Source organism: Microtus ochrogaster, unplaced genomic scaffold (genome assembly GCF_000317375.1).
Source record: "Microtus ochrogaster isolate Prairie Vole_2 unplaced genomic scaffold, MicOch1.0 UNK44, whole genome shotgun sequence".
NCBI classification, from domain to species: Eukaryota; Metazoa; Chordata; class Mammalia; order Rodentia; family Cricetidae; genus Microtus; species Microtus ochrogaster.
The window spans coordinates 601,026-613,639 of record NW_004949142.1 but is presented as its reverse complement, the minus strand read 5'-3'; the positions used below and the strand labels follow the sequence as shown (position 1 = coordinate 613,639).

The 12,614-nt window shown below is 51.2% G+C and overlaps 2 protein-coding genes across 3 annotated transcripts in view; both read right to left on the bottom strand.

Moving 5' to 3' along the window:
- Positions 1-2,784: 2,784 nt before the first annotated feature.
- Positions 2,785-5,366, bottom strand: Hsd17b1 (hydroxysteroid 17-beta dehydrogenase 1). 2 transcript variants are annotated; one of them, XM_005369036.3, is made up of 6 exons: positions 4,957-5,364; positions 4,702-4,869; positions 4,372-4,551; positions 4,190-4,283; positions 3,679-3,853; positions 2,785-3,573 (listed from the first exon to the last, which is right to left on the bottom strand). In XM_005369036.3, exons 1-6 carry the CDS (start codon positions 5,051-5,053, stop codon positions 3,253-3,255), a joined length of 1,035 nt encoding a protein of 344 aa, XP_005369093.1. In that variant the 5' UTR covers positions 5,054-5,364; the 3' UTR covers positions 2,785-3,252. The 2 variants fall into 2 exon arrangements, with proteins under 2 accessions (XP_005369093.1, XP_026632843.1); XM_026777042.1 differs by having other exon boundaries at positions 4,702-5,366.
- A 404-nt stretch (positions 5,367-5,770) lies between these two features.
- Positions 5,771-12,614, bottom strand: part of Naglu (N-acetyl-alpha-glucosaminidase) — a 9,818-nt gene continuing 2,974 nt past the window's right edge. Inside the window, exons 3-6 of the mRNA XM_005369035.2 lie at positions 12,024-12,170; positions 11,768-11,853; positions 9,267-9,523; positions 5,771-7,385 (exon numbers count right to left, since the gene is read on the bottom strand). Coding sequence (XP_005369092.1) covers positions 6,181-7,385; positions 9,267-9,523; positions 11,768-11,853; positions 12,024-12,170 — 1,695 coding nt within the window. The 3' untranslated portion in view covers positions 5,771-6,180. The remainder of the gene's footprint in view (positions 7,386-9,266; positions 9,524-11,767; positions 11,854-12,023; positions 12,171-12,614) is intronic.

Below are 12,614 nucleotides of genomic sequence, written 5' to 3'. Positions count from 1 at the left end.
AAAAAAAAAAAAAAGAGTGTGGAGGGGAAGCCAGATATCAACAGAAAACATCTCAGGTAATTCATCCACGGAGATTGCACAAAGGAGAGCAACCCAGCCTCAAGATTCCTAAAAGAGCCCAGCGTTGATCTGCGATCCCAGAAGGATCGCTGCAAGTTCAAAATCAGCCTGAGTTACAAAGCAAGGCCGTGAACGTGGTAGGAGCTGACAGGAGGAGATCAGAAGACCTGTAGTGTGTGCAGTAGTCCAGAAATCTGGCCTTATAAAGTAACGAATCTGTTAAGGAATCGAGCTTCTTGCAGGAGGAGTTCAAACTGGATTTCAGAGATGGGAGTCTAAGGAGCCGATGGATGGGGAAGTGTCACTCTTAACATTGGGCACAGTTACGTTTTTTATTTGCTTCTTTGTTTTGAGACAGCATCTCGCTGTGTCGCTGACAAAGCATTGCTTTCATTAGGTAAGTGTCTATTTGGTGCACTGTCCTAGGCATAAAGACAGAACAGAGAACAAAAGTGGCTGAAGTGGATTCGTGTGTGTCCTAGGATGGGATGGATAAACAATAAATCCAGAATACACCCAGTGTTGCTGAGGCAATAGAAAGAACTAAAACAGAGGGAAGGAACTATCCTGGAGGGGAAGGAATACTTTTTTGGCAAGGTGGCTCAGGGAAATAGCAGAGCTCTAAAGAAAATACAGAGATCAGGGGAAAGTGGACCAGTTAAAAGATGCCAAGTTGGGGCTGGAGAGATGGCTCAGTGGTTAAGAGCATTGCCTACTTTTCCAAAGGTCCTGAGTTCAATTCCTGGAAACCACATGGTGGCTCACAACCATCTGTAATGAGATCTGGTGCCCTCTTCTGGCCTGCAGACATACACAGATAGAATATTGTATACATAATAAATAAATATTAAAAAAAAAAGATGGCAAGTTACCTGGTGGTGGTGGCGCACACCTTTAATCCCAGCACTTGCACACCTTTAATCCCAGCACTTGGGAGGGGAGGCAGAGGCAGGTGGATCTTTGTGAGTTTGAGGCCAGCTAGTTCCAGGACAGGCTCTAAAGCTACAGGAAAAACCAAAAAAGAAAAAAAAAAAAAGAAAGAAAAGAAAAAAAGTTGTAGCTGGATGGTGATGCACTGGCCTTTAATCCCAGCACTCTGGAGGCAGAGGCAGGCAGATAGATCTCTGAGTTTGAAGCCAAACTGGTCTACAGAGTAATTTCCAGGATAGTCAGGGCAACACAGAGAGACCCCGTCTCGGAGGGGGAGATGGACATGGGGACAAGTGTCAATGAAGGTATTAGGGGGCCAGGAGAGCAGAAGTGTGCACGGATGAAGAAGGTGGCATATGAGGTCACAAAGGATAAAGGACTGGGAAGATGAATCATGGACAAAGCCCAAAGGACTCAAGTTCAGATCTCCAGATGCATATAAAAGTGTTTTCTTGGAGAGGGAGGGGGAGGGAAATGGGAGAATTGGGAGGAAGTGAAAATTTTTAATAAATAAATTTTAAAAAATAATAAAGTGTTTCCTTGATGTCCTCCTGTAATGCCAGCATTGGGGACTAAGAGATCTAGGGCTCTTAGGGGCAAACTGCTAGTCTAGACAAGCTGGAATCAGTGAGACCCTGCACCAGGAAACAGACTCCTGACTTCAGCTGTGGACATACACACATATATCTGTATACACACCTGCCCACATACATGGGAACACACATAGACACACGCACAAGCCAAAAGATACAGGGACATCATAGAAAGTCTTGAGGACTTAGGGTAAAACATTAGATTTTACTCAGATGGAGGTGGCACAAAGTATCTTCTACCCTCAAACTCTGAGGGATCAAACTCTGCCTTCTGAAGCAAGCTCAGTCCTCTGAGCTAGACTCCCAGCCCAGCCAAGGGTGTTTTAAGCAGATACAATTCCACCCCCCAGCCGGGCAATGGTGGCGCACGCCTTTAATCCCAGCACTCGGGAGGCAGAGGCAGGCGGATCTCTGTGAGTTCGAGACCAGCCTGGTCTACAGAGCTAGTTCCAGGACAGGCTCCAAAGCCACAGAGAAACCCTGTCTCAAAAAACCAAAAAAAACCAATTCCACCCCCCAACACCCTTTTTGTTATTGTTGTTGTTGAGACAGGGTTTTAACTATGTAGCACTGGCTGGTCTGTAATTTACTATGTAGATCAGGCTGACCTCCCTCTGCCTCCCAGAATGCCTTGGCTTCTTCTTTTTGAGACAGGGCCCCTTGTATCCCAGGTTGGCCTTCAATTTACTACGCAGTGGATGGATGATCGTGAGTTTCGGACACTCTTGCCTTTACCTCTCGGATTCTGAGGCTAAAGGAGTGCTACTCACTAGGTTTTTAGTAGCTGTAGTATTTTATGTATTTTTATTTCTCTGTGTACCACATGCATGGCTGGTGCCAACTGGGGCCAGAAGAGGGGATAAGATCCCCTAGAATTGTAGTTACAGACAGTTGTGAGCCTCCATATGGGTTCCAAGAACTGAACCCAGGCTATGCCCAATTGAACAGCAGCCAGTGCTCCTAACCCCGCCCCCAGCTACCTTTGTACCTCCCTCGCCTTGGGCTCTCTAGCAGCCCAGATTGGCTGAATCCTCCTGCGTCCACCTATAGAGTGCTGGCATTAGCGCTGGCTCCTTCTATACACTCTCTGCTCTCAGGATGCATTTAAAGAAATCACACTAGGAAGTCCAGCCTGGCGGCTCGGGAGGATCAGAAATGTTAGTTATCCTCAGCTACACAGCTGGTTCAAGGCCACCCTGGGCGATGTGAGACACCAATTCGACAACAATTGGGCTGATCCCAGTCATTGCAGACAGTTAAAACCTCCCCCAACTTGCTGGCTCATTGGTTAAAGGCATTTCCGGTTCAAGCCTGAAGACCTGGAGTCCATGGTGGGGGAGAGAACAAAGTCCCCTGACCTCTGCACTCTGTGCCATGGTTGATTGTGTCCACATCCACATCATGAACAATAATAATAAATTTATTGGAAGAAAAAAAACCCTTAACCTAGAACCTCGGACTATACATATTAGCCCTCAATCTTGACCCATGAGAAAGTTTGCACTATTTAAAATGATTCTGAGAAGGGCATGGTTGCACAGGCCTTTGATTCCAACCCTCAGGAGGCAGAGGCAAGCGGATCTCTATGAGTTAGAGGCCAGTCAGGGCTACATAGTGAGACCCCATCAAAGAGAAAACACATTCTAAAATAAGAAAAGGAGACTCTGGTTTAGTTCTTTTGCTGGTAGCATGGTTTGTTCTGACCCGGCTTATCCAATGCAGGCCAGCACAATTCAGATGCCACCTGAGGGGTCGCGCACCCAGAGAGGCAAATGAGGGCGCTGGAGGTCGCGTCCAGGTCCCCCGGGACTCTGGCCCCTGTCTCGGAGCCTTCCTGCGCCTGGAGGTCAGCGAAGGCCTCGCGGTGCATGGCAGCGACGTAGCTGTTGCCGCTGGGATCCTCTGTGCGCAACCGAGTCAGGGGCAGGAAGCGGTGGGTGGAGAAGTAACGCAGGGCTGGCCGCGGGGCTCGCAGCGCAGTCAGAAAGAGCTGCGGCGGGAAGAGCAGCACCGGTCTGTGGGGGGAACCACTGGGGGATGCACCGCCACGTCCCACCTGGAGACTGTGCCCGGAGGAGGTCCCGTTTGCACCCACCTCTGTCACCTCCTCTGGGTCCTGTGCCTCGCTCAGAGCTTGCTCATAGCTACGCTGGTAATGCGTGAAGAGGTGGCGGGTCTGGGCATCTGCACGCTCCAGAGCCCCGCCGGGACCACCCTCTAGCTTCTCAAAGAAGGCTGTGTGCACTGGCCCGCACTCGATGAGGCTCACGCTGCAGGGGCAACAGCAGTGACTGGTTATTGGCTGTGACCACAAGCCTAACCTTAGCTCCACAAAGGGAGGGCACTGAGAGGGACTGTGCCCAGGTGACAGATGCTGGCATTACCAGAGCGCTCTGGAGTCCAGTCACCTACTCGCTCTGTTTACCCATCCCAACATGCCTTAAAGCTAGGGAGGCTTGTGAAGTGAGATAACCCGTGCCAAGCTCCCTGCATAGCATCTAGCACACAATGTGAGCCGGAAAAGGAGGGCCAGAGGCATTGCCCAAGAGTGTCTTCAAGTTTGGGGTTCCCAAACTTCAGAAGATTGTGGAAGGCTGGTGACTCACTGGATTCCAAACAGCGGCAGCAGGATCGCTAGACTCTCGCACAAACCCTCGAGCGCAAACTTGCTGGCGCAGTAAACTTCGTGGAACGGCAGCCCTAGGAGGGGAGTCAAGGTTGCAGAGGCCCTGGCGCTCCTCGCCTTGCTCAGTACCCCTTACTTATTCACTCTGTCCCTTTTGCTCACCCATCAAGCCTCCTACACTCGCGGTCACTAACACACGCCCGGAGTGGCGCCTCTTCATGTCCGGCAGAAAGGCCTGCAGCATCCGAACTGTCCCAACCACATTCACATCCAGCACAGCACCCACCGCGTCCAGCTCATGCGCCTCCAGCGGCCCGAATAGGCCCCGGCCGGCATTACACACTGGAGGGAGAGAGAACAGACACCGCTTTGCTCACGCATGGCTCTTTCCCACCCCCAGCTTGTCCTTCCATGTTTCCTGAACTCGGTACTTCCCGGTCTGGTTGAACACTGGGTAGTAAAGCCTATTACATGTATTTCGGGTAGGCTCACCCAGCACGTCCACACGACCCTCAGTCACACGAGCCTGGGCAGCGGCCACAGATTTTGCATCCCTGACATCCAATTCCAGCGTCTCCAGGGAGCCAGGAGGGCATCCTCGAGCCCGGGCTGCCTCCAACAGTGGTCCCTGAGTCTTCAGGTCCCTCAGTGTGGCATATACTAAAATTTGGGAGGGGATAAATGATTCATCACCCTGCTTACCTGTGGGGGCTCTTCCCTGGCCTCCATGCCTGTCCCCTCCTATACCTTTGAAGCTCTGGGACTGGTCAGAAGCTAAACGAACAGCCAAGTGCAGGCCGATTCCAGAGGAGCAGCCGGTAATCAGCACTACCGTGCGGTCCATGGCCAAGGGCACTGATGCTGGGAACAGGAAGGGTCCTAGTGGCAGGCTGGGGCCGGGTTTCTGCTCGACTCTTTCCAGTGCCAGTGCCCCAGCCCCTTGTTGTGTCTGCCAGCAATCTCAAGGCTGAGCCAGGTCCCTGGCAGGCTCTCCCCACCCTGCTGTGGGACAAAGCAGAGGAAAGGTGGTTGTGTCACCAAGCTGGCTCAGTTGGTCAGGGTAAAGGAGAGGCTCTCTAAGTACCAACTGGGTGCTCGGGTGCAAACTGAGCAGTGCCAGAGAGAGCTGGCCACAGGGACAAAACTTCTGCCCAAGGAACTTCTTGTTTTTGAGACAATGGTCTTGCCAGGTAGACCAGGCTGGCCTCAAACTTACATCCCACCTGCCTTTTTTTTTTTTTTTTTTTTTTGAGACAGGCTATCTTGTACCCAAGGCCACCTTCAAATTCATAATATAGCTGAGGTTGCCCTTGAACTTCTGACCCCTCCTGCCTCTACCTTTTCAGGGTTGTTATTCCAGGTGTGTACCATCATCCTCTCAAGAAGATTACCAGCTTGCTGCTGTACAGCTTCTAAGGGGACCAGTGTTAAAACGGGGACGCTGAAGTGAGGCCTGGGAAGAAATGCCCCCACACCAGGCTCCACATGGACACCCACGCCCTTCCAGACATACCAGGATGAAGGCATATCCGACCGGTACGCTAAAATAACCAGACCAGCTCAAAACAACAGATATAATTTAATAATTGAAAACGGGGAAACTCACGCGGCCTGAGTAAAAGTTCCGACGTCCAAACTGGTCAGGCGAACGCACGCACAGAGAGCGAGCGCACGTGCACCTCCAGGTTTATCTACCTGGCTCCAGGCGGCCACACCCTAGCCAGACGTGTTTGGCTGAGCTTCCCCACCACCAGCAGTGTACGGCACCTCGGTTAAAAGAGCCAGGCTGGCTCAGCGGTTTATTGTTAGGAGAAAACAGTACTTTAGCCCCCAGATGTAGGGTGACTGCCCAGAGGAGCTCATTTCCCTCCAAGCCATGGCTGCTCCTGCTGCTCCTTCTCCCAGGCTCAGGGATCACACTGTGCTTTTTCGGTTTGAAGACCTGATCCAGCAGATCCCTGGATCTGTCTGTCACAAAGAGCCTGCCTGGGGGTGATATCTGAGGAAGATCTTCTTGGCTAGGTCCACGGTGTCCCCTTGGGGCTGACTGGGGTATCTCTTCCTATTGATAACGAAGGCCTGCTCCACTGGGAAGACATTCTTCTCAAACTCACGCTGTTGGAAGGGGACTCCTCTGGCTAGGCTCTGAGCCAGAGTTTCCACAAAGAGACCCCAGCGCGGCTGGTAGTAGTCAGCCACCAGTCCCGCCAGCTGCTTATTGGCGTAGTCTAGAATGTTACCCTCAGGCCCCCACAGGGTCAGCTGGTAGCGGCTGTTTTGGTCATAAAACTGGGCCTCGGCTTCACTCACAGCCACTGCCCGGGCTTGATCCAACCAGCTGCCCAGCAGGAAGCGGCTGTCACTGGCCAGCAGCTCATCCAGGGCAGGCAGGAGCTTATAGGCCAGAAGGCCTCCAGCCCTGAGCAGGAGATCGAGCTCCCCCTTCAGGTAGGCGGTCCTGGCCTCCTCATAGCACAGACTGACCAGCTCTTGCACTGCTTGCCTGGTGACATCCAGCAGGTCATAGCGGAAGGCTGGACTGGCGGTCAGGTTGGGAGCCGCTGCCAACAGCAGTCGCCAAGCCTCAAATACATCTGATCGGTTGTACCAGACGGTGGTATTCATCCGTAGGGATGGCCGCTTGACCAGCGGGCTCCGATTGTGCCCACTGCAGGTTTGCCCAGAGCAGTTGTAGACACTCCTGAGAAGGAGTCTCCAGGCTGCCCCCGCATCCCGTTGGGAGATCCCATATCGGCGACTGGCAAAGCCACTCACCCAGGCCACCAAATCTGGTACAGGGTCCTTGCGCCAGCCCAGTTCGGTCATGAGGGCATAGACCACTTCATTCTGGCCAATGCCCTCAGGGACTATGCCAGTGCCAACCATGGTGGAGTTGGGGAAGAGGCGGGCTGCCCTGGGGCCTTGGTTCACAGCCTCCAGGGTTCCAAACAGGCCATGGTTGCCCCCAAAGTTGTGGAGCATGCACCAGATGAAGGGCTGGCCGTGGAAGGAGGCGGTGTGGAGGTAAACTGGCTGGCTCTCGGCAAACAGGTCCAGAACCAGGAGACGACCGCGGGGCACAGCCTCCAGCACAGCCTTGACCTGAGCAGGGCCCCAGAACTGGGGCTGATGCTGGAAAAGCCAACCTTGGAGCAGCCACATAGCATCAGGGTCCACTGTGGGGGGCAGGGGGGGCAAAGAGAGAGATGGGAGGCTGATGTGGACCCTATTCTGCCCAGGAGGAGAGAAGGAGATTGTTACAGGGCACTCATCACCCATGTCTGATCCATCTGCTGTTCTGCCACCCCCGGACCCCTCCCCCAAACCGCCTTCTCCTGTACAGTACTTAGCCAGCTTCTTGGACATCAGAGCTACCCAGAAAGTTTAAGACAAGGATGCTTGGGCCCCAAATTCTGGACCTGCTCAATCAGGAAACCCAGCGGTTGGGCCTGAGAATCCTCATATCTGAAAGTATTTGGGTTGAGATAGTGTTGGAGTATGTTTCTCCAGGGTTCATAAATAAAAGATTAAAGTTTCATGCCTAATCTCCACTGTGAGATAAAAAGGTGGAGACTCAGGTCTGAGAGACAGCCCTGCTAGGGAGGTTCTTAGTGTTAAACCTGACACCCAGAGTTCCATCCACAAGCCCACATGACAGAAGGAAAGAACAGACTTCTACGAGCTGTCCTGTGACTTCCGCATGCCCCTTATTTTTTCCTTAGTTGAAAAGTTAAAGCCAGTGCTGTGGTGGTGCACACTTTTAATCCCAGCACTTGGGAGGCAGAGGCAGGTCAAGGCCAGCCTGGTCTACACAAGGCCAGCCTGATCTACAAAGCAAGTTCCAGGACAGTCAGGGCTTTTATACAGAGAAACCCTGTCTCGAAACCATTCCCCTCCCCGCACAAAAAAAAAAAAAAGAAAAGAAAAGAAAAAAGAACAAAAAATGAGGCTTGGGCCTCTGGCTCCAGATCAGGCCTGGAGAAGCATAAGCCAATGTGTGCCTTTCGGGATGACCCATCATGATGACAGAGGGCTCTCCCTCACTTGGGCCCCTCCTCTTCTGTAAGTGGTAGATAGAAGTCTTGGCCTCATATCTGTTGGACAGGATGGATGTAGAACCTCTGGCCTTTACAACTGATCCCAACAATGAGGTAGAGACAAATAAATTATTGTTGCTGTTGCTTGGTTTTGAGACAGGGTCTTTCCACCTCAGCCCGGTTGTCCTGGAACTCACCGTGTAGTTCTGGTTGGCCTCAACTCAGGGATCCACCTGCCTTTGCTTCCCGAATACTAAAATTAAAAGTGTGTGCCACCATGACCAGCTCCAAATAAAAGCTCTGCTATTGCTGTTGTTCGTATATCTGGTGTGTATGTGTGCACACACGTGGGGAAGCCGCAGAACAACTTTGTGGCACTGCTTCTCTCCTTCCATCTTTGTGTGGGTTTCATGCATCAACTTCAGGTTGTTAGGTTTGAAGGCCTTTACTCATCAAAGCATCTCGCTGCTGCTACCACCCCCTTCTGAAGTAGCCCAGGCTGGCCTTGAACTCCCAATCCTCCCGCCTCTGCCTCTCAAGCACTACGGTTAGAGGCCTGTGCCACCATGCCTGGCTTAAAATATTTTTATTTTTATTCACTTATTTGTTTGTTTGCTCATTCAAGACAGGGTTTCTCTGTGTAGCCCTGGCTGTCCTAGAACTTGCTCTGTAGAACAGGCTGGCCTGGAACTCAAAGATCCACCAGCTTCTTCTGCCTTTCCAAGTGCTGGGATTGAAGGCATGCACCACCACTATCCAGCTTAAAAGTCTCGTTCATAAATTGTTTTTTTTTTCTTACAAAGCTAGGCACCCTGCTCTACAAGATGAAGCAACAAACCCCGGGAAGGAAAGAATTCCTTGCCAATATCAGCCAGACCTCAGCACCCAGAGTGGGTAAGTAGCATGGCATATGTGCACAAAAGCCTGTTGAGCTGGAAAGTGTGGTATCCCCAGGGTACAGGTCCTCCTCCCACCCACCCCCTCTCCCTGATGTCCCAGGGGGCTTCTAGTCCATCATACCTGCAATCATGGCCTCATAGACAGCTGCAGTGGCTGCGGTGAGGTAGGAAGGCTCCGGAGAGGGTGGCTGCATCTCGTTGAAGGTGTCAGCCCCGTAGACGTGATCTGTGCCAAACTCTTTGGTCAGCTCCCGCAGGAAGAGGCTCCCGATGAGGGGGAATCCTGGGTCCCCTGGAGCCAGAAGGAAGGAGCACGAGTAGGAGCAATTGAAGTGTCCCCAACTGCCTAACTGGGTGATGTTGACCTGTGGGAACACCCTATGGGGGAAAAAGAGGCTCAGGGTTGGCAGAGGCTGACGCAGTGTTTGGCTTGGTCTTATACCCCTCATCAGCCTCACATCTGTGGCTTTCTGGAATGTGTCTGAGTTTCTCACACCGCCATGTCTTTCCATACACTACATCCCTTGCCTGGAACACTTCCTCCACCTCTAAGGCTTATCTGCCCAGTTCTTCCTCACTATCCCCGAGAGTAGCCTGTCTAAACAGGCTCTGCTATCTTCCTCTGCCAATCATTTCTCCATAGGGACAGAGCCATGGATGCCTTTGTCACTGCAACCCCAGGACCTAGCACGGGACTGGGTCTGACATCTGTAGACACCTGGGAAGATGTTCACTGAATGAGAAGAAAGAGGTTCCCACTGCTTGGTGAGCAAGAGGGAGGGGTAGCCGATACTCGGTGACTGTGAGGGGAGCCAGGTGCTTCTGGGCATGATGGGGGCACCAGGAGGTGTTGGCAAGGCTTTACGAAGGAGGAGACTCATCCAGACCTCGAAGGTCTGTCCAGCCACAGAAGAGAAGACAGGGTACAAAACACGGGCAGAGACCAACACAGTCCCTGGGGCACTGGCAAGACCAGCTGCTTACTGACATTCTGTGCTCGCATATACATACCCAAGGTTTGCAGGAACTACCTGTTAGTAATTTTTCATTCCTTTTCTTTAAATATTCTTCTATTAAATAATAATAATAACAACACACACTAAATTAAACTTAGGGACTGAAGTGATATCTCAGTAGTTAAGAACACTGGCTGTGCCAGGCGGTGGTGGCAGATGCCTTTAATCCCAGTGCTGTAGGACAATGGTTTTACCCTGGAAAGATTTGTTTCTTGTACTAGTTTAATAAAATATTGATTGGCTAGTAGCCAGGCAGGAAGTAGAGGTGGGGCAATGAGAACAGGAGAATTCTGGGAAGAGGAAAGTCAGTCTGAAGTCATGATCCAGAGACAGAGGAAGCAAGATGTGACTGTCTTGCCAAAAAAGATACCAAACCATGTGGTTAACACAGACAAGTATTATGGGTTAATATAAGTTTTAAGAGTTAATAAGAAGCCTGAGCTACTAGGCCAATCAGTTTATAATTAATGTAGACCTCTGTGTGTTTTCTATGGGACTGAACAACTGAAGAACCGGGTAGGACAGAAATCCCTGTCAACATACCAGCACTTGGGAGGCAGAGACAGGCGGATCTCTGTGAGTCCGAGGCCAGCCTGGTCTACAGAGTAAGTTCCAGGACAAGCTCCAAAGCTACACAGAGAAACCCTGTCTCAAAAGACAAAAAAACAGGGGGCTGGAGAGATGGCTCAGTGGTTAAGAGCATTGCCTGCTCTTCCAAAGATCCTGAGTTCAATTCCTGGCAACCACATGGTGGCTCACAACCATCTGTAATGAGGTCTGGTGCCCTCTTCTGGCCTGCAGACATACACACAGACAGAATATTGTATACATAATAAATAAATAAATATTTAAAAAAAAAGACAAAAAAAACAAAAACAAAACCCAAAAAAAACAAAAACCAAAACAAAACACTGGCTGCTCTTCCAGAGGACCAGGTTTGATTCCCAGCACTTACATGGAAGTTCACAGCCATCTGTCACTCCAGCCTTGGGGGATCTGATGCCCTCTCCTGTTCTCCACTAGTAGTAGGCATGAATGTGGTACGCACACACACACAGACACACACACAGGCAAAACACCCATACACATAAAATAAACTAAACCTTTTAAACTTGGTGAGCTTTCTAAGTTTGATGCTAATAATTTGGGAGTATTTTAAGATTCACTGACTTTTATGTGCATTAATGTTTATCTGCATTTATGCAGGTGTATGCAGCACCTGAAGTCATCAGATCCTCTGGAACAGGAGAGACAGATGGCTGTGAACGACCACGTGAGTGCTGGGAACTGAACCATGGTCCTCGGCAAGAGCGGTGGGCCCTGACCCCCGTGGGTATAAATTTACATAGAGAAAGACTGGGTTTCTCTATGTAGTTCAGGCTGGCCTGGAACGTGTGGTGTCCCCACCTCAGTCCCCTGAATACAAAGACCAGAAGAGTGTGGCCCATCCTACCCAGCAATGGACCCATTTTACAAGCAAGAAAACTTAGTCACGGAGACGTCAAATCATCTGTTCAGGCAATGGCCAATGTCCAGAGCTTCTGTGATTACATAATGCTTTTCAGGGCAAACCTTTTCCCTTTGAGTTGAATAAGGAGGGCCTCACCTGGTAATGGCCTTGGGGACATGTCCTGCGAAGGCAGGCAGCACTGGGATCATGCCAAAGGAGCGCATCCGGTCCAGGATCCGATGCTGAGAGGGACAGAGGTCAATGTGCCAGGACCTCTGCTGGGGGAGGCCCTTGCTTATTCAGGGAGGGAAGTTCCCTGTGGACCAGTTAAGAGCCTGAGGGCTAAGCATCGCCATCCCTGGGTCTGAGACCACCCAACACCCATTCTGCCTTTTCCTTCTCCACTCCTTACCTGCAGGTAGACTTGCTTGAGATGCCAGGAGCGGGGCAGGGGGCCACCCCAGGTGTGCAGATTTCCCATGCGTTCCCAGGCCAGGAAGGCCGGACCGGTGAAGTATTCATCGATCTCTGACTGGGTCAGGCCCAAGGCCAGGTATACCTGCAGAAGGAAGAGCCCCCACACCTGTAAACACGTGACTCTCCGCTCATCTCGTCTCTATGCTGGGTGCTGCTGCTATAATACGAACTGGAGTCCAGCCTGCAGGGAGCTCCAGTCCAGAAGAAACGGACCTGCTGGGTAGGAGAATCCACAAAAATAACACCTTTGTGGGACGGGTGAAGATACGGGACCTAAAGGGGCTTTGTGACCCATGGAGAGTCTCTCTGCCAGTTTTTTGTTTTGTTTGTGAACTTTACTTAAGCTAGGGTTATCTGGGAAGAAGAAACCTCCACTGAGAAAATATCCCCATCAGATTGGCCTGTAGGCAATCCTGTGCAGGATTTCCTTTTCTGTTTGTTTGTTTTTGAGACAAGGTTTCTCTGTGGCGTTGGAGCCTGTCCTGGAACTGTGTAGACCAGGCTGGCCTCGAACTCACAGAGATCT

What these genes read in the sequence shown, in the direction of transcription:
- Hsd17b1 (XM_026777042.1), bottom strand. Translation starts at nt 5,053, where the DNA reads ATGGACCGCACGGTAGTGCTGATTACCGGCTGCTCCTCTGGAATCGGC. An exon ending in GGGTCGTGTGGACGTGCTGG is followed by an intron (nt 4,552 to 4,701) that starts GTGAGCCTACCC and finishes CTCTCCCTCCAG; the next exon opens with TGTGTAATGCCGGCCGGGGC. An exon ending in GAGTGTAGGAGGCTTGATGG is followed by an intron (nt 4,284 to 4,371) that starts GTGAGCAAAAGG and finishes CTCCCCTCCTAG; the next exon opens with GGCTGCCGTTCCACGAAGTT.